Source organism: Crocuta crocuta, unplaced genomic scaffold (assembly GCF_008692635.1).
Source record: "Crocuta crocuta isolate KB4526 unplaced genomic scaffold, BGI_CrCroc_1.0 scaffold219, whole genome shotgun sequence".
Lineage (NCBI taxonomy): Eukaryota > Metazoa > Chordata > Mammalia > Carnivora > Hyaenidae > Crocuta > Crocuta crocuta.
The window spans coordinates 8,085,978-8,107,018 of NW_027551572.1; the positions used below are offsets into that span (position 1 = coordinate 8,085,978).

The 21,041-nt window shown below is 41.2% G+C and overlaps 1 protein-coding gene and 1 long non-coding RNA gene across 2 annotated transcripts in view; one reads left to right on the forward strand and one right to left on the reverse strand.

The window, feature by feature from the left end:
• The first annotated feature begins 3,925 nt into the window (after positions 1-3,925).
• On the forward strand, positions 3,926-5,626 carry LOC144220864 (uncharacterized). The gene is made up of 2 exons (XR_013331882.1): positions 3,926-4,060; positions 5,536-5,626. It is a non-coding gene; the product is annotated as an uncharacterized LOC144220864 (long non-coding RNA).
• Positions 5,627-6,580: 954 nt separating this feature from the next.
• CIRSR (corepressor of RBPJ and splicing regulator) overlaps positions 6,581-21,041 on the reverse strand; it is a 44,638-nt gene continuing 30,177 nt past the window's right edge. The window contains exons 8-10 of the mRNA XM_077751215.1: positions 10,351-10,457; positions 8,970-9,055; positions 6,581-7,638 (exon numbers count right to left, since the gene is read on the reverse strand). Of these exons, the coding sequence (XP_077607341.1) occupies positions 6,891-7,638; positions 8,970-9,055; positions 10,351-10,457 (941 nt within the window). The 3' untranslated portion in view covers positions 6,581-6,890. The remainder of the gene's footprint in view (positions 7,639-8,969; positions 9,056-10,350; positions 10,458-21,041) is intronic.

Genomic DNA, 21,041 nt, shown 5'->3' on the forward strand with positions numbered 1-21,041 from the left:
TTTCTCCCACCGTTTCCTGTTCTGTAGCTTCCTGCGCAGCAGAGGAGCGGAGAACAAGTCTTCCCCAGCCCTGCGCCCACCCAGCCCCCAAACACACCCTCCCCCCGCGGCTACCGTTCCTGGGTCTGTTTGTCCCCCCGTGGACTGAACTGGAGCCTACCTGATGAGGAAAAGGAAAAAGAGAAGAAAAAGGAAAAGATTTTCTTTCCTCCAGGAGAGACCTCATTATTTTGGAGAGATCAGATTGTGCACCTGAGCGGCGTGTCTGGACATTCCGTCCAATCGTTAGAAGTCGCGTAAAATTGAATTTCTCTTTATTCAGATGGAAACTTTATTTATTTTAACTCTAATCTTATTTGCATCTATTATCTGTATTCACCAAGGCTCTCTCCCACTACAAAAATGCAGATGAAGTAAATCTCACATAAATCCCGCCCATTTGTGTAATTGGTATACTAAGTGTTTATTTTAAGTGAGAATAATTTAGCTACAAATTTTCTTAAGGAATAACATTCTTAACACATTAAAAAAACTGAAAACTCTGATTTGCTTTTATGTTTGACAGTCGCTCTTGATTCCCTTAAGAGGAGCTTGGCGAGTGCGGCTCGCTGGCGCCATCTAGAGCTCCGGGCCGGGAAGGCCGCGCCGTCCGCCTGGCTTGTCGCTATCAGCGCCGGGAGACCGGCGTTTGCCGCGAGCAGCAGCAACCCAGCGCAGCCGGGAAGGAAGAGCGAGTTTTTGTGTACCAGGGGAGGGGGACGAGCCTCGCTTTTGAGTGGGCGCTTCTTAGCAATGGCCGGTATTGCTGCTTCCAGGAAGGCCGTCGTTTCTGGAACGTGCTCACTAAAAACTCAGACAGAACAAACAAAATAACGCCCCGCTTGGCCCAAGTCTTAGAATTGCCGTATTTAACACTGCCTTTCAAGGCAACTTCAGGTTCTTCCAGCTCGGAGACGAGCAAGCTGGGCGCTGTCGACGGCGACGTAGACCCCGGGATGGGGACGCAGCCGTGGGCTCGGTCCCTCGCGCTCTTGGCCCAACGGCCCGGTCGGCGAGGCCCACGGGGATTGTTCAGGACCGATCGGAACCAAGCTGATGAAACCAGGCCACCAGACCGTCCCGGGTCCCCAGACTCCCCTTTGGAGGGGAGGAAAGCAAGGCACCCCGTAGCTTCCACCAGCCGGACTGGGGATGGCCGAAGCATCCTTTAGCCTCGCCGCCGCCCTGCAGGCTGCCGTCTCTCCGGAGTCGGGGGCTGGGGGCTGCCGAGCAGCCCGGGGCCTGGAGGGGGGACGCAGGGCCCCCCGAAAGCGTCCAGAAGCCCCTAAACCCTTCGCCCCAGCCCCTCCCGAAGGGTCTGCACTCCCTGCCGGCGGAAACTGACCCCTTTTGTCCCCACCTTCCCCTTTGAAACCCAAATCTAAAATCGGCTAACAGTTGGGGGCGTTGACCAATTTTCTCTCCAGTCTGTGCATCGCCCTCCCCCCGCCGCCCCTTTCCCTCCTCTTCCCAGTCCACTACCCCACCCCTCATCTTCAGACGTCGTGCGGTGGCTTCTTCCCCTCCTTTCTTGCCCACGCCTTCCCCTGCGCCTTTATTGTATTTTAATCTTAAAAGCTACACCTCCAAATCCCGCGCCCAGGCGGCAAAAACGCTGTCGCCCGCAACGGCGAGAGTCCGCCGAGGCGCCGGGGCGCCGGGCTCCCCGATCTCCAGCCGGGGAAATGCGATGCGTTTCCGGGAACTCGCAGCCACCTTTGCAGCGAGTAACTCGGCTGGGTTTGTATTTGCTGTTTTAATACAAACCCCGCCGCACTGCCTATTTCAAAGATGTGCTAATTACTACTTGGATAGCAGGGCGCAAAGTCCTTGTCCATTTCCCAGTACAAAGTAGGTTGCTAGAAAATTTGAAATTGCCTTTCAGCCTAAAGCTGCCTTACCTGAATGTCATAATTACAGTAATTATGTACATCCAAATTACATGCTAATTAAATTAGAATCAAATCGTTCTAAATCGAAATCAAATGAGGTAGTGAAGAATTAATCAATGACAACATAAATAGAGAGCTTCCTTCAGAGATATTTATTGTAACGATCCAAGGAGGAATTTGATCTGAAAAAGTCACCTGTTTATTTACTTTCAAATTAGTAATCAGTTATTATCCCTTCTCCATAATTTTAACCGTTCAGTGTTATTTACCCCCCACCCTTTCTAGACGCTGGAGTTTATAGAAATATGTATGAGATAAATACATACAGACATGCCTACCCTATACGTTATTGATATAAATATATACAGTGTGTTTGCAACTCCAGTTAAGGGGAAGGCTTCAGAATGTCCGTGGGGACACATTCCTCCGGGGCCTGTTCTCTGCGACCCAGGAAAGAAAAGCACCTAAGTTTTTAGATTTTCTAAGATCCCTGCACTCTCTTCCTTTGGAAATTCATATCGGGGATTTTTGCAATGTTTTGCAAACACCTGACCGTTTCTGGGTGGTTCATATATAAAAGAAATGCAAAGTGATAGGGTGTCTCCCTTCAGTCCGTTTTCTGCTTGCAGGCTGCCGGCTTGAGTTGATATTTCCATTTTGCCCCAGGAGCGAGAGATTAACATCGGGGTCCTAAAGCGCCCTCTTCACCTGTGGAGCCGAGCGACGAGAGAAATTCTCTCGCTTTCCCCACCACTGAAGGCGAGTTCACCCTCCGATCTTCGCAGGAGAAACGCGCCGGAGGCAGAGCGAGGTTAGGCGGAAGCTGGCGGGCGAGGGCGCGCGGGGAGGTTCCAGCGGCCGGTCCCCAGGGCCCAGCTCCCTTGGCTGGCAGCCTGGCAGAGTGGCCCGGGAATTTCTTCCGGGCAGGTTAGGGCCCCAGGCGGGGCATGGGGGTCGGGGAGCGGTGCTGCGGGCTCACCCGGACCCCTTCCCGTTATACTCTGTGGGTGGGGAGTCCAGCGGCCTCTTGACGCGGGAGGCCCATCTTCCAGGAAGGAGACATGTGCCCCCTGATTCTGAGCCTTACAGTTGGGTTTGCGATGCTATCAAGAAGGTTGCCAGATGCATGTCTAGAAGGAGAGCAACAAACACAGGACGCTGGGGTGGTCGCCTCTGGGGATGGGCAGGGGCAACCCCAGCCCAGGACTCACTCCATCCCGGTTCCGGCTTCCTCTGGCCTTAGGGCGAAGTCAGCACTGGTCAGCACCCGAGGCCCCGGACCTCCGCGTCTCCACTCCCTCCGGGAGGAGGCCTTGGAGCCGACGGGACTGGGAGTTTTCCGAGTCTACGAGTGGGGGGAAGGCGGCTCACCGGCAGTTTGGGCCGGAGTGTGGCTTTCTTTTCATTATAAGCAGCTCCTGACTTTCATCCCGCACCTCGCTGTCATTCTTACTGTTAACGTTGGAGGAATGCTAAGTGTGGCGTGAAGGGAGGAGAGAGGCGGAAGGTGATGAAGAGTATCTGCTTCCTTTTCTGTCAGCAGGAGCCGGGTTTTAGGAGCCTGGGCAGCAGAACTCTCAGTTGCCATCCTTTGCACTTCCCCGACCTTAGAGTTCCTTCGGTCTTGTTTGTTTCTCACAACTTTTAAAGAGCATTTCTCCTTTTTGATCAAAACAAAAAACAAACAAAAAACCCTCCCAAGGCCTGCATGCCTTTCTTTTTAAGAAGTGGCAACTACCAAGGTTTTCTTAAAAAGATTACTGAAGACCCTTCAGCTACTGATGCTAGAATGCAGCTTTCTCCCTGATCTTAAGCACAGGGCTGTGGAGGGAGCCTTACTGAGCTGAGGGCCCCAGCGACTTCAGCCAGCGACTGGGCCCGACGGTCATTAGGTGGGGAGGGGAGTGAAATGGCTCAGGTGGATTCTGAAATCTTCTAGCTTTAACGGAAAGCAGATGGAATATTCGGTAATTAAAGCTGGGAAACGCCGGCTCCCAGCGGCAGGGCCTGATTTGCTTCCCAACAGCAAGCAGTCTCACTGAAGAGCAGCAAGAGAGGTCTCTCCAAGCCTTACGGATAAAAAGCTTTCTTCGGGTTAAAACCGTAGGGCTCGAGACAAGCACTGCAAGGTAAGCGGACCCGCCACCACACCGCAGCAACCTCTGCCTGTTTGGGCGCATTTATTAAGTGAAATTAGGGCCAACTTAACCGCACAGACATCCGGAGAAATAAACAAGTCCTAACCTCGTAACCCGAGCTTTCCTGGCCATTTGTAAATCGACAGCACCTCCTACAGGAATTAATTTGCCATGGTGTTAAATTATGTTAAATGTTAGGCCTGGGGAAGGGGGGCAGGGTGGAGGCCCCAGAGCTGGCTCCCGTGTTCCGCAAGTGCAGTCTGAGGCCCATGGACAAATGTCACTAGGTATGCCCAGACTTCTTTGTAAGAATTTCTCTAGTAAGACTAAGAATGACGAATATCACCAGACTTTTCTCGTGGTTTTCTAAAATATGTCACTGTGGAGGACTTGTTTGGGTTCTTGAATCAGATTTCTTAAACCGGGAGGACTCGTCTTTGGCTCTCAGTCCTGAGGGGGGTCTCCACACCCACAACTAGACGTCCTTTTCATTATGCTGTTTGCTGCTAGATTCTACCTTGTATTTCAAAAGCAAAAGTAGGATTAGATGTAGTAACATCTTTTATTTTAAAAAATCATTTTCAATTCCTTAAACCTGTATCGTGATGAGTCTGCAGAACAAGAGAGCCTCTACAGCTGCTACCATGTGAGGATTGTACATGAAAATTCTTTCGGTTTCTACTACATTTTGCAAGGTTGGAATGCTAGCCCCTTGGGGGCTGTCTAGCACCCTTGGGTGACCAAAGCTGAAAGCCAAACAGCAAACCAACATCCTCCAGAATCATACAGGAATTTTTCTTACCGTTAGATGGGGAAGAGTACTGGGGCTATTGGTGGTACCGGATAGTTTCTCAGTCTTCACAAGGAAGGATAATTAAACCAGAGATTAAAAAAAAAATGTTCATGGCCACTTTTTTTTTCATGGCCGTTTACAAAGTTAAAAGTGGATCACACTCTTGTGAAAGTCAAATGAAGAAAGTGTAAGAAATGACAATGTGTTTCTTTAATTCACTTTTAATTACAGGATGCATTTCAACATTTCTCTTCATGAACACTGTATTGGTTCAGAAACCCTTTGAAGCAGTTAAGTGTTGCATAGGTTTTGACATTATAAAAATTATAAAGTCTAAAAAGGCATAAGATAGAAAATAATCAGTGCAACACTGATGAACTCAAGGTGTAAATTAGCAGTCTTTATCAATTTCAAATGCATGTTTTTTTTTTTTTAATGAAGGAAAGGGATCTTTGAGGTGCGCTGTTATTAAAGAATGCTGTAAAAGGAATTCAAGTTCTGCCCTCACTTCCAATTCTCTTAAGAATCTAAATAATCAAAGGGTTGCTTATTCCTTTAGTTTCTTCTAAGCCAGAGGACATCTGTGTGTGTGCATATGCATGACGAAGACCTATATATCAGACTAAATTCAGTGGTTTTTTTTTTAACTCCTTCCAAACTTACTTTCTTACAGAATTTATGAAACCATGACTGCCAACACTCAAAACCATCCAAACCAACCAACCAACCCCTGCATTGTATTAAATGACCGATGTCTTTTCAAACGTGGAACCTTGATAAACAGAAATACCTTGTCCACGATGCTTTAGCACATGTTTTTCAGAATTGCAGCTTACTTGTAACTTGTACCAAGTAATGTTTTCTATAGTTCTCCTTTACCACATCCTTTGAAGCACAAGGGGAAATGTGCAGTTACATTTAAGTATGTCTTACATGCCTATATTCATGAAGTATATTTAATAGTTTACAACAGTCCATTAATGACATCACATAAATGCTTAACCTTTAGAAGTGAAGTCTTTAATAGTTGTATGCCAGTTGTGGAAAGGCCATCAGTGGTAGGCAGAAGAACGGTCCAAGATGTACACATCCCTGTCCCTGGAACTGTGAGTATGTTAGGTTATATGGCAAAGGGGAATTAAGGTTGCAGACAGAATGAAGGTTGCTAATCAGTTTATGTTAAAGTAGGGGGTTTCTCTGGTGGGCCCACTCTAATCACCAGGGTCCTCAAGGTGGGAGAGGGATGCAGAATATCCAAGTGGTGGTGCGATGACATGTGAGGACTTCACTTCACCCTTGTCAGCTCTGGAGATGGGAGGAGGGGCTAGGGGCCAAGGAATGCAGCTGTGTCCATAAACTGGAGAGAAGAAGCCAACGGATTTTCTCCTAGAGCCTACAGAAGGAACCAATCCTGCCGACACCTTGATTTTAGCCCAGGGGGACCCAGTTCAGAGTCTGATCTCTGGAACTGTACAATACGTTGATGTGGTGTGAAGTCTGAAGTAACCTGTATGGCAGACAATGCAGAAAACTAAGGTGTCACCCAAGCGTGAGTCAGTAGAGCAGAGCACCTGAAGGGGGTTTAAATGTCTCAGGGAAACAGCCATCACGTCCACTACTGAATTCACACTAGAGGATTTCAACGAGGATTATACTTTGCGTCAAGTACATTCAAATCTTAAAAGCAATAAATTTGAACAGAAAAAAGATAACAAAAATTAAATTGTACCCATTCAGTGTACTGCCAATCTTTTAATGATGTTTCAGAACAAAGAAAATGTCACAGCATTTTATGGGGTCTTTTCTCTAGCAGAGGGCACAAGAGACATTTCTCCACAGAAAATATTTTTACAGCCCCATAAGAGAGTACCTACAAAGATTTGCAAAGTTCACGGACTCACGTAATTTTTGTATTTGATATGCCAGTTTTCAGGGACGGGAAACGAAAACAAAGTTTTTTTATTAGAAAGACAATAGTATGTAATTTAGCCCTTGCCACAGATATTCAATAAGTGAGCACAGATATTTTTATTCCCAGGTAATTGTCACATACAGTCTCTCTTTATTCTCTCTACTTCTGCTTCCTTCTCTGTGCGTCTCTCCGGCGCGCTCCTCGCCTGGGTTCTCTCTGTGTGGATTCCCTCCTCTGTGGGCATCTGTGCCGTGGCTCCTGGGGCCACTTCTCCCATGCCGCTCGTGACTGGGGCTTCGCTGTGGCTGTTTTCTTACTTCTCTTTGCTGGTAACTACTGTGACTTTTGCTTCGGCTTCTCCTACCCCTCTCGTCCCTGCTCTGGTTCCTGCTGCTCCTCTCGCTTCTTTCAGGTCCTCTCTTCTCTGGGCTCTGGTTATGGCTTCTGGACTTTCTGTCGGAATCAGAGTGGCTCCATTTGCTCTTCTCCCTAGAACTTTCTTGCTTTGAAAACCTAGGCTTTTCTTTGGCTTTTTCCTTGTTATGGTGACTGCTAGAAAGTTCTTCATAAAGTTTTCTCTTCTTAGACTTGTCCTTCTCTTCAGAATCACTGTTGTTATTCCCCGAACACTTATTTTTCTTTCTTTTCTTCTTCTGTATTTTCTTTTCTTTGTTGTCACTCTCACTGCTGCTTTCTGAAGTCTCACTGGAGGAGGAGGAAGAGGAGGAGGAAGAGGAGGAAGAAGAGGAGGAGGAGGGGGATTTATTTTTATGTTTTCTGTGTTTACTTCTGCTCTTCTGAAGCTTTTTCTTTTTTCTATCTTTTTTCTTTTTCTTTTTTTTCTTCTCAAGTCGATCCAATTTCCTGTTATTGGGAAAACAGTAATAACATACTATGTAAAAACAGTCCTCCTGTTGACAAATCTAAAATTTTTAGTAGACCATATATTTTCAATAGACACTGTTGAAAGTGGGACTCAAATATAAATGTATTCTTTATTAAATTACAAATAATTTTCTTCCTTTTACATTATTCAAGTCACACATAAAATTAAATGCATTAAGCCAACGGTCTCACTATACTTTCTTCAATAGCAATGACTATTTAAAACAATTCTTACTGATTCAGATTTTGAAATTACATAGCGCTCTAAATAAATGGACATCCTGACCTCAATAAAGCTTTATAAAACATTAGTTATGTGCTAATGTAAACTTAAGTACACAGCTATAATCAGATGAAAAATTATATATTGTACTAATAAAATTTTTTTTTAATGTTTATTTTCGAGAGAGAGAAAGAGACAGAGTGTGAGTAGAAGAGGGGCAGAGAGAGAGAGAAGGAGACACAGATCTGAAGCAGACTTCAGGCTCCAAGCTGTCAGCACAGAACCTAATGTGGAGCTTGAACCCACGAATGACAAGATCATGACTTGAGCCGAGGGCAGACACTTAACTGATTGAGCCACCCAGGTGCCCCAATGTTGTACTATTTTAAAGTATGGAAATAATTAATCAACACTGTGTTATCAAAATTACAGGGCATATTCTCCAGGAATTTTAAAGAAGAATACACATTTTTTTGGATTTTTTTCTTACATAAAAGAATCACATACTGGTTTTCAACAACTGTTTAGGACAATTCTATTAAAGCATTCTGAATTTCTAAAGAGTACTTCACGTCCTCAGAAGAGTAAATTGTTCTGGTGTTTGAGTTACTCTAAAATAAAAATGTCTTCACTGGGTTCTGTCCAGCCATTCTCAAAACTCCACTAACTGAAATATCATGAGCTCCCTCTATTGGACTCAGCAAACATTTTTTGGATTCTTTAATCCAGACGTAGTCTGTTTAACTAAGATTCACCTTTAAATATTTTTTCAGCATTCCTCATAAAAAAAAAAAATCACAAAAAGAGTAATACACGGCCCATATTTTATAAGAACAAGCTGTAGGCAAAGATATATACAAATGTGGTACAAAAAGTAAAACCTACAAATCTATTTCCAAACTAAATGTTCTGAAAAGCACAATGATTTTGTGGTATATTTTGAGTATATAATCTTACGCTCATTTTCACGTTACCGAAAGAAAGACAAAATTGTATTACTATAGCTGAATAAATCAATAGATAGGATGCACAGGACAAAATATAAGAAAAAACAGTTGAATCCCTTAAATATACACTGTTTAATTACCTGAGAAGTTTCTGTTTTTGTTTGGTTGTTAGTGACTTTAAAAATTCCACTTCTGGATCTTCTTCACCCTCACTTGCAACATATTCCTGAGTCGACAAAGAGATCGTTAAATTGCTAGACTGCAAGACAAATTCGTTATCAGATGGGAAAGAAAGCCTTTACAAATAAGAAACTTTGTCAGACCCATACTAGAGATGAGTAAGACACTCTGGATTGAGAAGTGGCGGGGTGGGGGAGAGATTACAAATTTTTTTCTAGCCTTCTGTCAAGGAGGATCATAATGCATCACGAGGTTAAGATCACTGCTTGGTCAGCATTAACAAACTTTATCAGAAAGAGGAAGATAGAGAAACACAGATCAACTGTTTATAGCATGCTTTCTACTCTCCACCTCTTGAGTTCGAACTTAAACACTTAAACAGTTTAGGGGCACCTGGGTGGCTCAGTCGGTTAAGCGTCTGACTTCAGCTCAGGTCATGATCTTGCAGTTTGTGGGTTTGAGCCCCATATCGGGCTCTGTGCTGACAGCTCAGCCCCTTTCTGCCCCTCCCCACTCGCACTCTGTCTCTCTCTCAAAAATAAATAAATATTAAAAAAGAATTTAAACACTTAAGAGTTTAAAATGTTAAAACTAAGAAGATCATGAACTTTATAGGAAGGTCAAAGCATTCATAATTCTAGCCTTTATAAATTCAATAGTACACTGTCAAATATATGATTATCAAATGCATACCAATATATCAGACAGGACAAATATGATGATACAGGTTCTATGAACAGTCCCTAGCAGTGTTTGCAAAGTAATCTGCTCCTTTTCAGAGTACCACAAGGTTATGCCAATGGGAGTCTGGGTTTTAGTGTCAGCTGTGTCTCTGGACAGCCACATGAGCCACCAGGGCAATCACTTAACTTCTCTGGGTGCCAGTTTCCTCATTAAATAAATTAGTTTGCATTAAAATATCCACAACCCTTCAAATAGACCATTTTCCGGATCTATGTACAGCTCAAAAAATTAAGTAAGCTTAAAAGATTTTCTATAACTTTTAGGAGTTTGCGTCCATCTATTTCTTCCTATTGGTTCGATTTAATGTAAGTTAGCAGGAAGTAAAAAATAACAGCCTTATCACCAGATCAGGTAGACATTTTATCCACATAAACCTAGAGGAGCAGTTTCATTTATTAAAAATATAGGTTTAAAAACAATTTCTCATTTAGTTGAAAATAATAAAGAATCAAAATCAAAACACATTTTAGGCACCTTCTTTGCTCTATCTTGCTTTCCTATGGATATATGCATATTGGAAAACATTAAGTAGCAATTCACAAGCAATCACATTTAGATTTATAGACATTTTCAGCTTACCGATAAAAAGATCATTACCTGTGATGGATCATTTGCGGTCAAGTTTCTCCCCAGTACATTTCGTTTCAGTGCAAACCCACTGTTTCTCATCTCCGCTATTAGCTCTGAGGGGTGCATCGATGGCCCTGTTCACAAAAATCGCAGTTTGAATGTATCATTTATATCTCTCTACCTTTTTTGGGCTCCACAGTAGGAATGCAGTTGAAGCTTTGTTAAGTAAAATCACAGCTAAATCAACTCAATAATCTTCTGCTGAGCAAATAATCAGATATGATTTTCTAAAACAGCAGTCTGGAGATTCAGAATAGAAAATAATTGCATTTTTCTTTACGTGCTAGGGGATTCTCCTCTTATGTAACTTTGTCACACTGAAAAGATACATTTAGATGTTATCTGCTTGGCAGTTTTTAGTAGAAAATCAAAGAAAAATGGTAAAAAAACTGCAATTAAACTTTACTAGTTATTCTCTCAGTAAGAATTCAATTTAAAAAAGATACTTTTAAAGGTACATGAGCAATTTATTATTCTAGTTTCCAATTCAAAATTCCTCCTCACACATCAAATACCAATACTGAATACACTGCCACGTGGTTTGCTAATTACCAACTCCACACACACACACACACACACACACACACACACTCGCGCGCGCACGTACATACACATATGCTACAGATAACTATGAAGCACTTGTTAATCTTCCATATATACGTATACCCAGAGTTTGAAATTTAGTTTGGGGTTGGTGACAAGCAGGTTTAGGCTGACTATAGGTGTTTATGATATGTTGTATTTTTCACAAGCGGCTGTTTCCACTTTTGCAAAATCCCAAATTGAAAAGCAAGCTCCTTTTTGGTTACACAGCATATGCTAAAAATAAATATGGACTAAAGATAGATACAATTAAGTAATTTTTTAAAAAAAACCTCTATGCCCTTCCCTTAAACACTATTAGATTTATCATATGAAAGGAGAGACCCTTTCCTCTTTCTTTTTTAATAAGTTTTATTAAAAAATATTTTTTTATGTCTTTATTTTGAGAGACAGAGACAGAGAGCGAGTGGGTGAGGGGCAGAGAGAGAGGGAGACACAGGAGCTGAAGCAGGCTCCAGGCACTGAGCTGTCAGCACAAGAGCCCGACGTGGGCTGGGAGATCATGACCTGAGCTGAAGTCGGACGCTTAACCGACTGAGCCACCCAGATGCCACTCCTCTTTTCTTTCATATATTTCAATTTCATTTTGTTTTCCTTGGTGGTAGCAAATAACAACAACTTTTCATGGAAGCTATTTAAAGTTTCTGGCCTAAATCATCATTTTTTTTTTTTTTTAAGAGAGAGAGAGAGGGAGTGCATGTGAGTGAGGCAGAAGGGCAGAGGGAGAGAGAGAATCCCAAACAGGTTCCACTCAGCACAGAGACCAATATGGGGGTTCAATCCCATGACACTGGGATGGAACTGAGCCGAAATCAAGAGTTGACACTCAACCAGCAGATCCACCCAGGCACCCCCAAATCATTTATACTTTCTTAAGTGCACTAGCAGGGCGATCCATCCAGAATATAAGAAAGAATAAAGTCAGTTCCTGATAACAAGCAATTCATAAGGGAGGGTGGGGGACAGTGAAACTTCAGAAATGGTTTGTTGATTAAATACTTCATCTATTTTCCCTTACACTGTTTTGTTGGTCTTTTACTAGTTATTTGCACGTTCATCTACACGTTACCGTGGAAGACGAAAGACCATAAAATTCAAATCCATTCACTTGTCAATAGTGTTTATGGCAAAAAGGTAGGTTACTATCTGTTACTAGCTCTATGGGCTTTACCATTCTACTCACGTTATCAAGAACAACTGAAAGTAGAACACAGTTTTATAAAGTAGAAAATGCGTTTTTCTGAAGCGTCAAAACTCCATTTCCTTGTTAACAGCTTTTTGAGATGTCAAATGAATTCAGAAAGCAGACATGCTAAGGATTAGGATAAAAACTACTCCAGTAAAGGGGCAAAGAGCTTGGCCATTATGATGAGAGGTTACTAATTTCATCAAAACCAAAACATGGGTAATTTTAGGAAGTTTTAAAAAACACGCTTTTCACATTTTCATTACAGTACTTCCAACCACTTGGAGAAAATGATCTGTCTCTAGCCTGTCTGACAGATTATGAAACAAACCTTACTCTTCCAGCATTTATATTTTTCCAAATCCTCAAGTGAACTCTGTGTAGGACAAATGCTTGGCATCCATTTCCACACTAAAGACTCTAAATACTTAGGGAACCACCTGACAAACAGCATTCAATAAATAGTAACAATTATTATTTTTGCCAGTAGCTATAACATGTTTATGATTACTTTATGATATAGTCTTCATAATTTAAAAACACTTTTAGAGTAATATTTTTCAAAATCCAGTCTTATTCTTATATTCTTATGCTTAAACCTTTTCCTATCATCAAAAGTTCTGGGTTAGAAGATGTGACAAGTCACGTTTGATTAAGATATATTTAGCAAGATATCGTTATACTTTTCTATTATTGTGACAGTGGCTATGAAGAGTAAAATTGATAGAAATGACTCCAGCTCTCTGAGAACTCAATGTTTAGTTGATATAACAGATTATATAGATATGATGAAAAAACAGATTTTACAAATATATTCCAATGCAAAATGACTCTTCTATAGTGTATTAATTATTTCCTACATTCCATGTCTCAGAGAAGAGGCATTAAAGAGTCACTCTGTAAGTTTATTTACAGACATATTATGTTGAGTTCAAGAGTTTGATCAATTTTTCAAAGAGACCGCACCTGTTAAAATACTCCTTTTCACAATTTGTTTAATGGATTTTAAAATATCCTTATTTTGTAAGCAGTTGCTGTCTTACTATAAAAAAGGTGCAGCAAATCCAGATCCAAAGTATACAGCCATCATAATTAGTAACTGCCACTTGTTTTCCACCAAAAATGGCAAATCTGGCCGTGGGCCCTCCTCGTAGTGGCTTCTAGGGACTGCGGATGTTGCGAACCTCCAGGCGCTGTGTCCCAACAGTGCTGGCAGAAGTTCGGCACAGACACCCAAGGCGGTAGAAAGGACAGCACCACCCCAAGTCCTCCTCTTCACCACCTTTCCCCTGGTGTCCATGCCTTAATGGTTTAAACTCCAGTTGGATTTGAGGCTCAGCAATGTTTGGTTTGCTCTTAAATTTGCTAAGGCTGAAAAATTCTAGAGAATTCAGGAAGAGGGCTTTTGTTTTAAAATGTAGATTTGCGAGGGCTCCTTTCTACATCTCTTCAGTCAGACTGGTCAAACCTCCATAGCACGAAAACCAATGTTCCACCTTCAAAATGCAGGTCCACCGAAGAAAACGGTTTTACATTTTGCAAACTTTCTCTGCAGTGATACAGGTGAGCATCAAAATACTGATTGTGACCATGGTGTTCAGTTTCATGTCCTGATTAGACCTAGACTATTTTCTACTAGAAAAATACCTTGAAGTCAGTGTCACAGGGGGAAAAAAAATCCCGAAGACAATTAGGTTGTACAAAATTATGTTTGTACAGGGGCTAACCGATTCCTTAAGAGCATTCATGTTTATAGAACTAAGCAAAAGTAATGGGAGGTAAAAAATGTTCTGTAGTAAAATAGATACTTTATTGGAAAGCAATATTGAAAGTCAGATGTTCTGGCTATGAGAAAGGCTCCATCCCTAACTTGACCATTAGACAGCAGTCCCCGCTGGCTCCCACAATGGCTCAGGAGGAAGCTGAATGCTGAAGGCAAAGACCCTTGTGTCCCACTGCTGGCACTAGGTCTGTCTGCTCTTCCCACGGAACAGATGTGTCTTCCTTTCTAAGTTCCTCATTCCTTTTGAAATGAAACATTACCCTCTACAATTTCATGGTATTCAGTGGGAGAAGGCAGGGCATTGAATTGTAGGTGAGGTAAGGCTGCATCAGAAATGCCTTTTCCTCCTTCCCCAAAATTTAACACAATAATTTATGGGATGCACTGTTGGCTGCAAGTGTCTGCTACTCCTAAAATTAATATAGTTTTGTTTTGCTGTTAAAGTGGTGATCACTCACGGTTTATGAGATTGAGCCACGTTGGGCTCTGTGCGGACAGTGCAGGGCCTGCTTGGGATTCTCTCTCTTCTGCTCTCTCTGCCCCTCCCCCGCACTTGCTCACACCCTCTCTCAAAATAAACTTAAAATTTGTTTTTTTAAGTGATCAAATTTTCCCTTCTCACTGTGGATTTTAACTGTATACAGTAAAAAATTTCAAACCTAGAGAGTACAATGTAATGATCCCAATGTACTCCTTACACAGCTTCAACAATCACTAATATTTTGCCATTCTTATTTTATCTATTACCTCCAACTTCCTGTGTTTCTTTTTTGATAGAATTATTGATAGGGTATTTGACAGATACAGATTTTGATAGAGATGAAATCTCAGATATCACTTTAGTATTTAATCACTAACAAACAAGGAGTATTTCTTTTTTTTTTCCTAATGTTTTATTTATTTTTGAGAGAGAGATAGCATGAGCAGGGGAGGGTCAGAGAGAGAGGGAGACACAGAATCTGAAACAGGCTCTAGACTCTGAGCGCTGTCAGCACAGAGCCCGACATGGGGCTCGAACCCACAAACCATGAGATCATGACCTGAGCTGAAGTCGGACACTTAACCTACTGAGCTACCCAGGGGCCCCAAGGAGTATTTCTTAAAAATAAAACCCTGACACCTTTATTACACCTGTCCATACTGGCAGTTTTAAAATATCATTTGATATCCAGTCAACATTCAGACTGTTTCGAGAGTACCTTTTCACAGTTGGTTTGTCCGGCTTAGGATACAAATAAGATCCTCACACTGCATCTGGTTCATGTATCTCTTAAATCTCGTTCTCGCTCTTTTTTTTTTTTTAATGTTTTATTTATTTCTGAGAGAGAGAGAGACAGCATGAGCAAGGGAGGGTCAGAAAGAGGTAGATGCAGAATCTGAAAAAGGCTCCAGGCTCTGAGCTAGCTGTCAGCACAGAGCCCGATGTAGGGGCTCGAACCCACGAACCTTGAGATGATGACCTGAGCCGAAGTCAGAAGCTTAACTGGCTGACCCACCCAGGCGCCCCTCGCTCTCACTCTTTTTTAAAGTTTATTTATTTAGGGGCACCTGGGTGGCTCAGTCGGTGAAGCATCCGATTTCACCTCAGGTCATGATCTCACGGCTCGTGGGTTTGAGTCCCGCATCGGGCTCTGTTCTGACAGCTCAGAGCCTGGAGCCTGCTTTGGATTTTGTCTCCCTCTCTCTGCCCCTTCCTCACTTGTGCTCATCCTCTCTCTCTCTCTCTCAAAAATAAACAAAATTAAAAAAAATAAAGTTTATTTATTTATTTTGAGAGAGAGAGAGAGAAAAAGTGCGAGTCGGGGTAGGGGCAGAGGAAGAAAACAGAATCCCAAGCAGGCTCCACACTGTCACTGCAGAGCCCAATGTGTAGCCTGACCTCATGAACTGTGAGATCATGACCGGAGACAAAATCCAGAGTCACATACTTAAGCAACAGAGCCACCTGGGAGTCCTCCTCTTTGTTTTTATTTTACTTACTTACTTACTTAGAGATAGGCTCCATGCCCAATGTGGGATTTGAACTCACAACCTTGAGATTGGGAGTCACATGCTCTATCAAAGGGAGCTAGCCGAAAGTCCCTCTTTCTCTCTTTTTAAATTGAGGTATAAGTGACACATACCTTGAGACTGTTTTTAATCTAAAAAATTTTCACCACCTCCACCCGCTACTCATTTGTTGAAGAAACTGGGTTATTTGTCCAGCAGAGTATCCCACATTCTGGATAGTGATGTCATTTAATATGTTCTTCTGGTCTTTGTTTTTCTGTGAGTTGGTAGTTAGAGCTATAGGCTTATTAATAAGTTATTGTGGCATTTTATACCATATAGTTAGGAGGATTATACAGAAAGTCTTTTGTTTGGATTTAGAAAAATGACACCTGAAAACACATTTCTGGCCAATGAACCAGACTAAGGACAAAAAGCTGAGACTTCAACCTAGCATGTTTTGCTGTCACTATGTATTAATAGTGACAGTGGTAGAACCTTAAAAATGTGTGTTTTAAAATAAACTCCCAAATATTATCACAAATTAAATATATTATGAATCTTGTTTCCATGGAAGTACCACCTTTTTTCCGTCTTTCTTTCCTGAAATTACATTGACTGAATCTAGTAAAAAAGCCACTCCCTGTGACTAACGGTAAAAAGGCCACACAGAGACACTAGTTACTAGTTATAGTACACGACAGGGAGAGCTGTGTCTAGGGGGAATTATCAAGAATCTTATATATATGATTCCTAGTATTTCCTAACCTTTTTGCCTTTAAGAAAGCTTATAGAAAGTTATCTAAAAAAAAAGACTGAAAAAGGGGGCACAGTAGGAACATGCAGCACAAGTCCCGGGGAAAAAGTGAACAAAGCTATTAATAAAATGTGTGGGTGATTTTTATTTATATAGATGAGAATGTTTTATGTATGATTTTCTAAAGGTTATGCAAGAACCAATTGTACCAAATTGTAATAAAACTGCTCCATACTGGGAATTTTCCTGACACTCTGCCAGTTCAGCTTAGTGGAGGCTGGAAACAATAGGGTTTCTTATTGTCCTCAGCTCAAGTTCATACTGAAGATAGCTAATTTGATCTATATTAAAACACACAATGTAAAGGAAAAATTAAGCATTTCATTTTAGTCAATGTGTCTGGAAAATACATAAAAACAAGGAAAGATAAAACTGCCCTCATTGTATGCTAGCAAAGAACACTATTTATTAAAAATGAAAAAGTTAACGTTACAGAATCAATAGTTACAGGTATATGACTTACATTTGATTATATCTTCAACTTAATTTATATGCAAATATTTTAGTGATAATACTTGCAGTGATAAAGTGAATTCACAGTCCACAGAGGACTAAGAAAAATCATTTGTGTTCTGATGAACATGAAGCAGTAGAAGTTAGCACCATGTTTTATTTATTTTTTTTTAATGTTTTATTTATTTTTGAGACATAGCATGAGAGGGGGAGGGGCAGAGAGTCAGGAAGATACAGAATCCAAAGCAGGCTCCAGGCTCTAAGCTGTCAGTGAAGAGACTGATGAGGGGTTTGAACCCACAAATGTGAGATCATGACCTGAGCCAAAGTCAGCGGCTTAACCGACTGAGCCACCCAGGTGGCCCAGCACCACATTTTAATTAAGAATATGAATGGTCTCCTGGGGATGCCTGGGTAGCTCAGTTGGTTGAGCATCCAACTCTTGATTTCAGCTCAGGTCATGATCCCAGGGTTGTGGGATGCAGCCCCTCATCAGGCTCCACACTGAGCATGGAGCCTACTTAAGATTCTCTCTCCCTCCCCACTTTTCTCTTTCCCCTGCCCCTCCCCCACTCTCTCAAAAAAAAAAAAACAACCAAAAAGCAAACCAAACAAACCCCTCCCCCCAAAACCAAAGAACATGGCTCCTGAGAGAACATGAGAGCTCTTAAACATTATTCAGCTATGAATGTCAAAAACATTAGGTTGAGTCAAAGTCGTCAGACACAAAAAATATATACTGTATGACTCTGCTTATATAAAATTCACATATAGGTAAAACTAACATGTGAGATTAGAAATTAGATTGGGGCGCCTGGGTGGCTTAGTCGGTTAAGCGTCCGACTTTCGCTTAGGTCATGATCTCGCAGTTCGTGGGTTCGAGCCCCGCGTCGGGCTCTGTGCTGACTGCCAGCTCAGAGCCTGGAGCCTGTTTCAGCCTGTGACTCCCTCTCTCTCTGACCCTCCCCTGCTCACGCTGTCTCTCTCTCTCTCCTAAAAATAAATAAAAACATTAAAAAAAAAAAAAAAAAAAAAAAAAAGAAATTAGAATAGTGGTTGTGGATGGAGAAGGCTGACCGGTAAGGGACAGAAGGGTATTTTCTAGGTTATGATAAGTAATACTCAAGCTCTGAATCTTGCTTGTCAGAGATATTGGTTACATGGGTGCACACATTTGTCAAACTCAAACTCTATATGACCAGTACATTGTACTTTTTTTTAAGTTAATTTATTTTGAGAGAGAGTAAGAGTAGAGGAGGGCAAAGAGAGAGGGAGGGAGAGAGAATCCCAAGCAGGCTCTGTACTGTTAACACAGTGCCCGATATGGGGCCTGAACTCACCAACTTCGAGATAATGACCTGAGCTGAATGAAATCAAGAGTCAGAGGTTTAACTGACTGAGCCACCCTGGAGGCCCGGCCAGTATGTTTTACTTAAAAAAAAAAGTTACACATGATATTTTAAATCAGCCAACAATAATTATTCAATGACTACATTAGACTCTCACTACACTTCTGTATTACATCTCTTTCTAACTATGGAGAGAGCCTGGCATAAGGAATTTCAACTTATTCCTCCGTGGTATATAACATAGAAAGTGATTTAAAAATCAGTATGATTACTGACAGCTTATTATTTTATTTCATTAGCATCTTAGAGAATGGAGAACTTAGTTTTTGCCTTCAAGCTTCTAATCTTTTTGGGAAAATTAGTTCATATCAAAGAACAGGGAAAAAATAAGTTGTAAACCTGTATTTTAAGATATATTCAAAGAAGATGGTAAACAGTGATGTTTATAATAGTTAGCAAAACCTTTTCATTCAGTCACTCATGAAACTATTATTTACTAAGCATGTATGTTGTGCAAGGCATTAGGGACACAAAGATAAATAAAATACAGTCCCTAATTCAGAAAAGCTTATATTTTCCAGGAAAGAACAAGAAACTGAGTTTGACTTTCAAATTCTAATACAATTTAGGAAAAGGTAAAAAGTAGGGCATTCTAAGTGAGTGGAACACGATAAAGGTTGTTAACTTCGTTAAATTTGATTTGCATAGCAGAATTAATATTTACTACGTGGATTATATTTCATTCACTTTCCTTTTCTAGGTAATCACTAGCTAATTTCCTTTACTTGAAGCTGGACGACTTTGAAGAGATGGGATGATTTTAATAGGAAGAATCATGTAAAAGAGAGTTATGATTGTGATCTGAAAATCATTAATACCCCTTAGAGACTGTGGAAAAGTGTAGTCTCCACTGCCCCACACATGCCTTTAACACAGAGCAGAGTCATTTACTGACAAAACAGGATTACACTTTTTATTAATCGCAATGGAATTTCAAGGCCTAGCCACCGTAACAACAAATTTAAACGTTGAATTATAATAGTGCTTATAAATAGTTAGAAATGACATAACCCTTGGTAATCACTTAAAATAGCCAAAATTTAAAGTATTAATCAAGAGCATTGTTTTGACCTCTGAAGCACCATGACTTGACAAGTTTTACTGAATTACAGCTCTTTAAATGGTCAACACTTGTTTTCAGCTATCTAGCTTCCACATGCATTAAAAACAAACAAACACACAAAAAAACCCTCATCCCTGACTGATCAACTATACAAAGGAAAAAAATGATACATAACTTCTTTACTTTGAGATCAATCCTTTATTATTTTTAATATCTGCCTATTTTAGGAGTTTAGCTTTTTTGTTTTGTTTTGTTTTGTTTTGTTTTTAAAGTAAGCTCCACATTCAACATGGGGCTCAAACTCACAACCCTGGGATCAAGAGTTACATGTTCTACTGACTGAGCCAGCCAAGTGTCCCCAGGAGGTTGCCTTTAATGAGATTCTGATAACACAAACACTTTTTCTGCAGAATTATGCTGGAAAATTGAGCAAAAATTCTGCCATCAGAGTTAGGTCTATCCTGGTAGCTGTGCTGGTAGGATTCAACTTCTTCAAGGAGTTGTTAAGGGAACCCCGCAACAGATTCAGGGAGATTTGCCAGATGGGCAACTGAGTTTATCATCTTTCTTTCTATGGGAAGTCCCTCTAGAATGCTCCTAGATGTCTTTCTAGCAAGGCTAATATCAGACAATGGTTTAGTTACATTTCCCATACATGTTCTCAAGCGACAAAATGTTTACAACATAAAAGGCTGATTAAAAGATGGAGGAGCAGCACGTGGAAGCTGTGTTGCACAAAACTTCCATCAGTGCTACTGCTTAGTGTAGCATTTGTCCAGAAAATTAAACTAAGAGTAAGGGAAAATTAGGTAAGGAAAAGAGCAATCATAGGCAAGCAAACCTTTGCAATAAATGTAAAATAATACTTTCCTCAATTTAAGCTATTTCTTCATTTTCATATTGTTCAAACACATTAAAAGCTATGGTGTACACAAGAGTGGATAGAGGCACACCTGGGTGGCTCAGTTGGTTAGGCGGCCGACTTCAGTTCAGGTCATGATCTCATGATCTGTGGGTTTGAGCCCCACATCGGCCTCTGTGCCAGCACCTCAGAGCCTGGAGCCTGCTTCTGATTCTGTGTCTCCCTCTCTCTCTGCCCCTCCCCTCTTGCTCTCCGTCTCTCTGTCTCAAAAATAATAAATCTTAAATTAAAAAAAAACAAGAGTGTATACAGACATGGGAAACATTAAATATCTAACATCATTTTAGCCATTTGTGGTGTGGCTGGTTCTCAGACTTACGCATTACAAACATAAAAGAAAACTATCCAGTGAAATCCTTTTGAATTTGAAATTTACTTTTATTAAAAATGTGAAATTTGCCATTTTATGGAGTCCATTGCAAATACTTTAAAA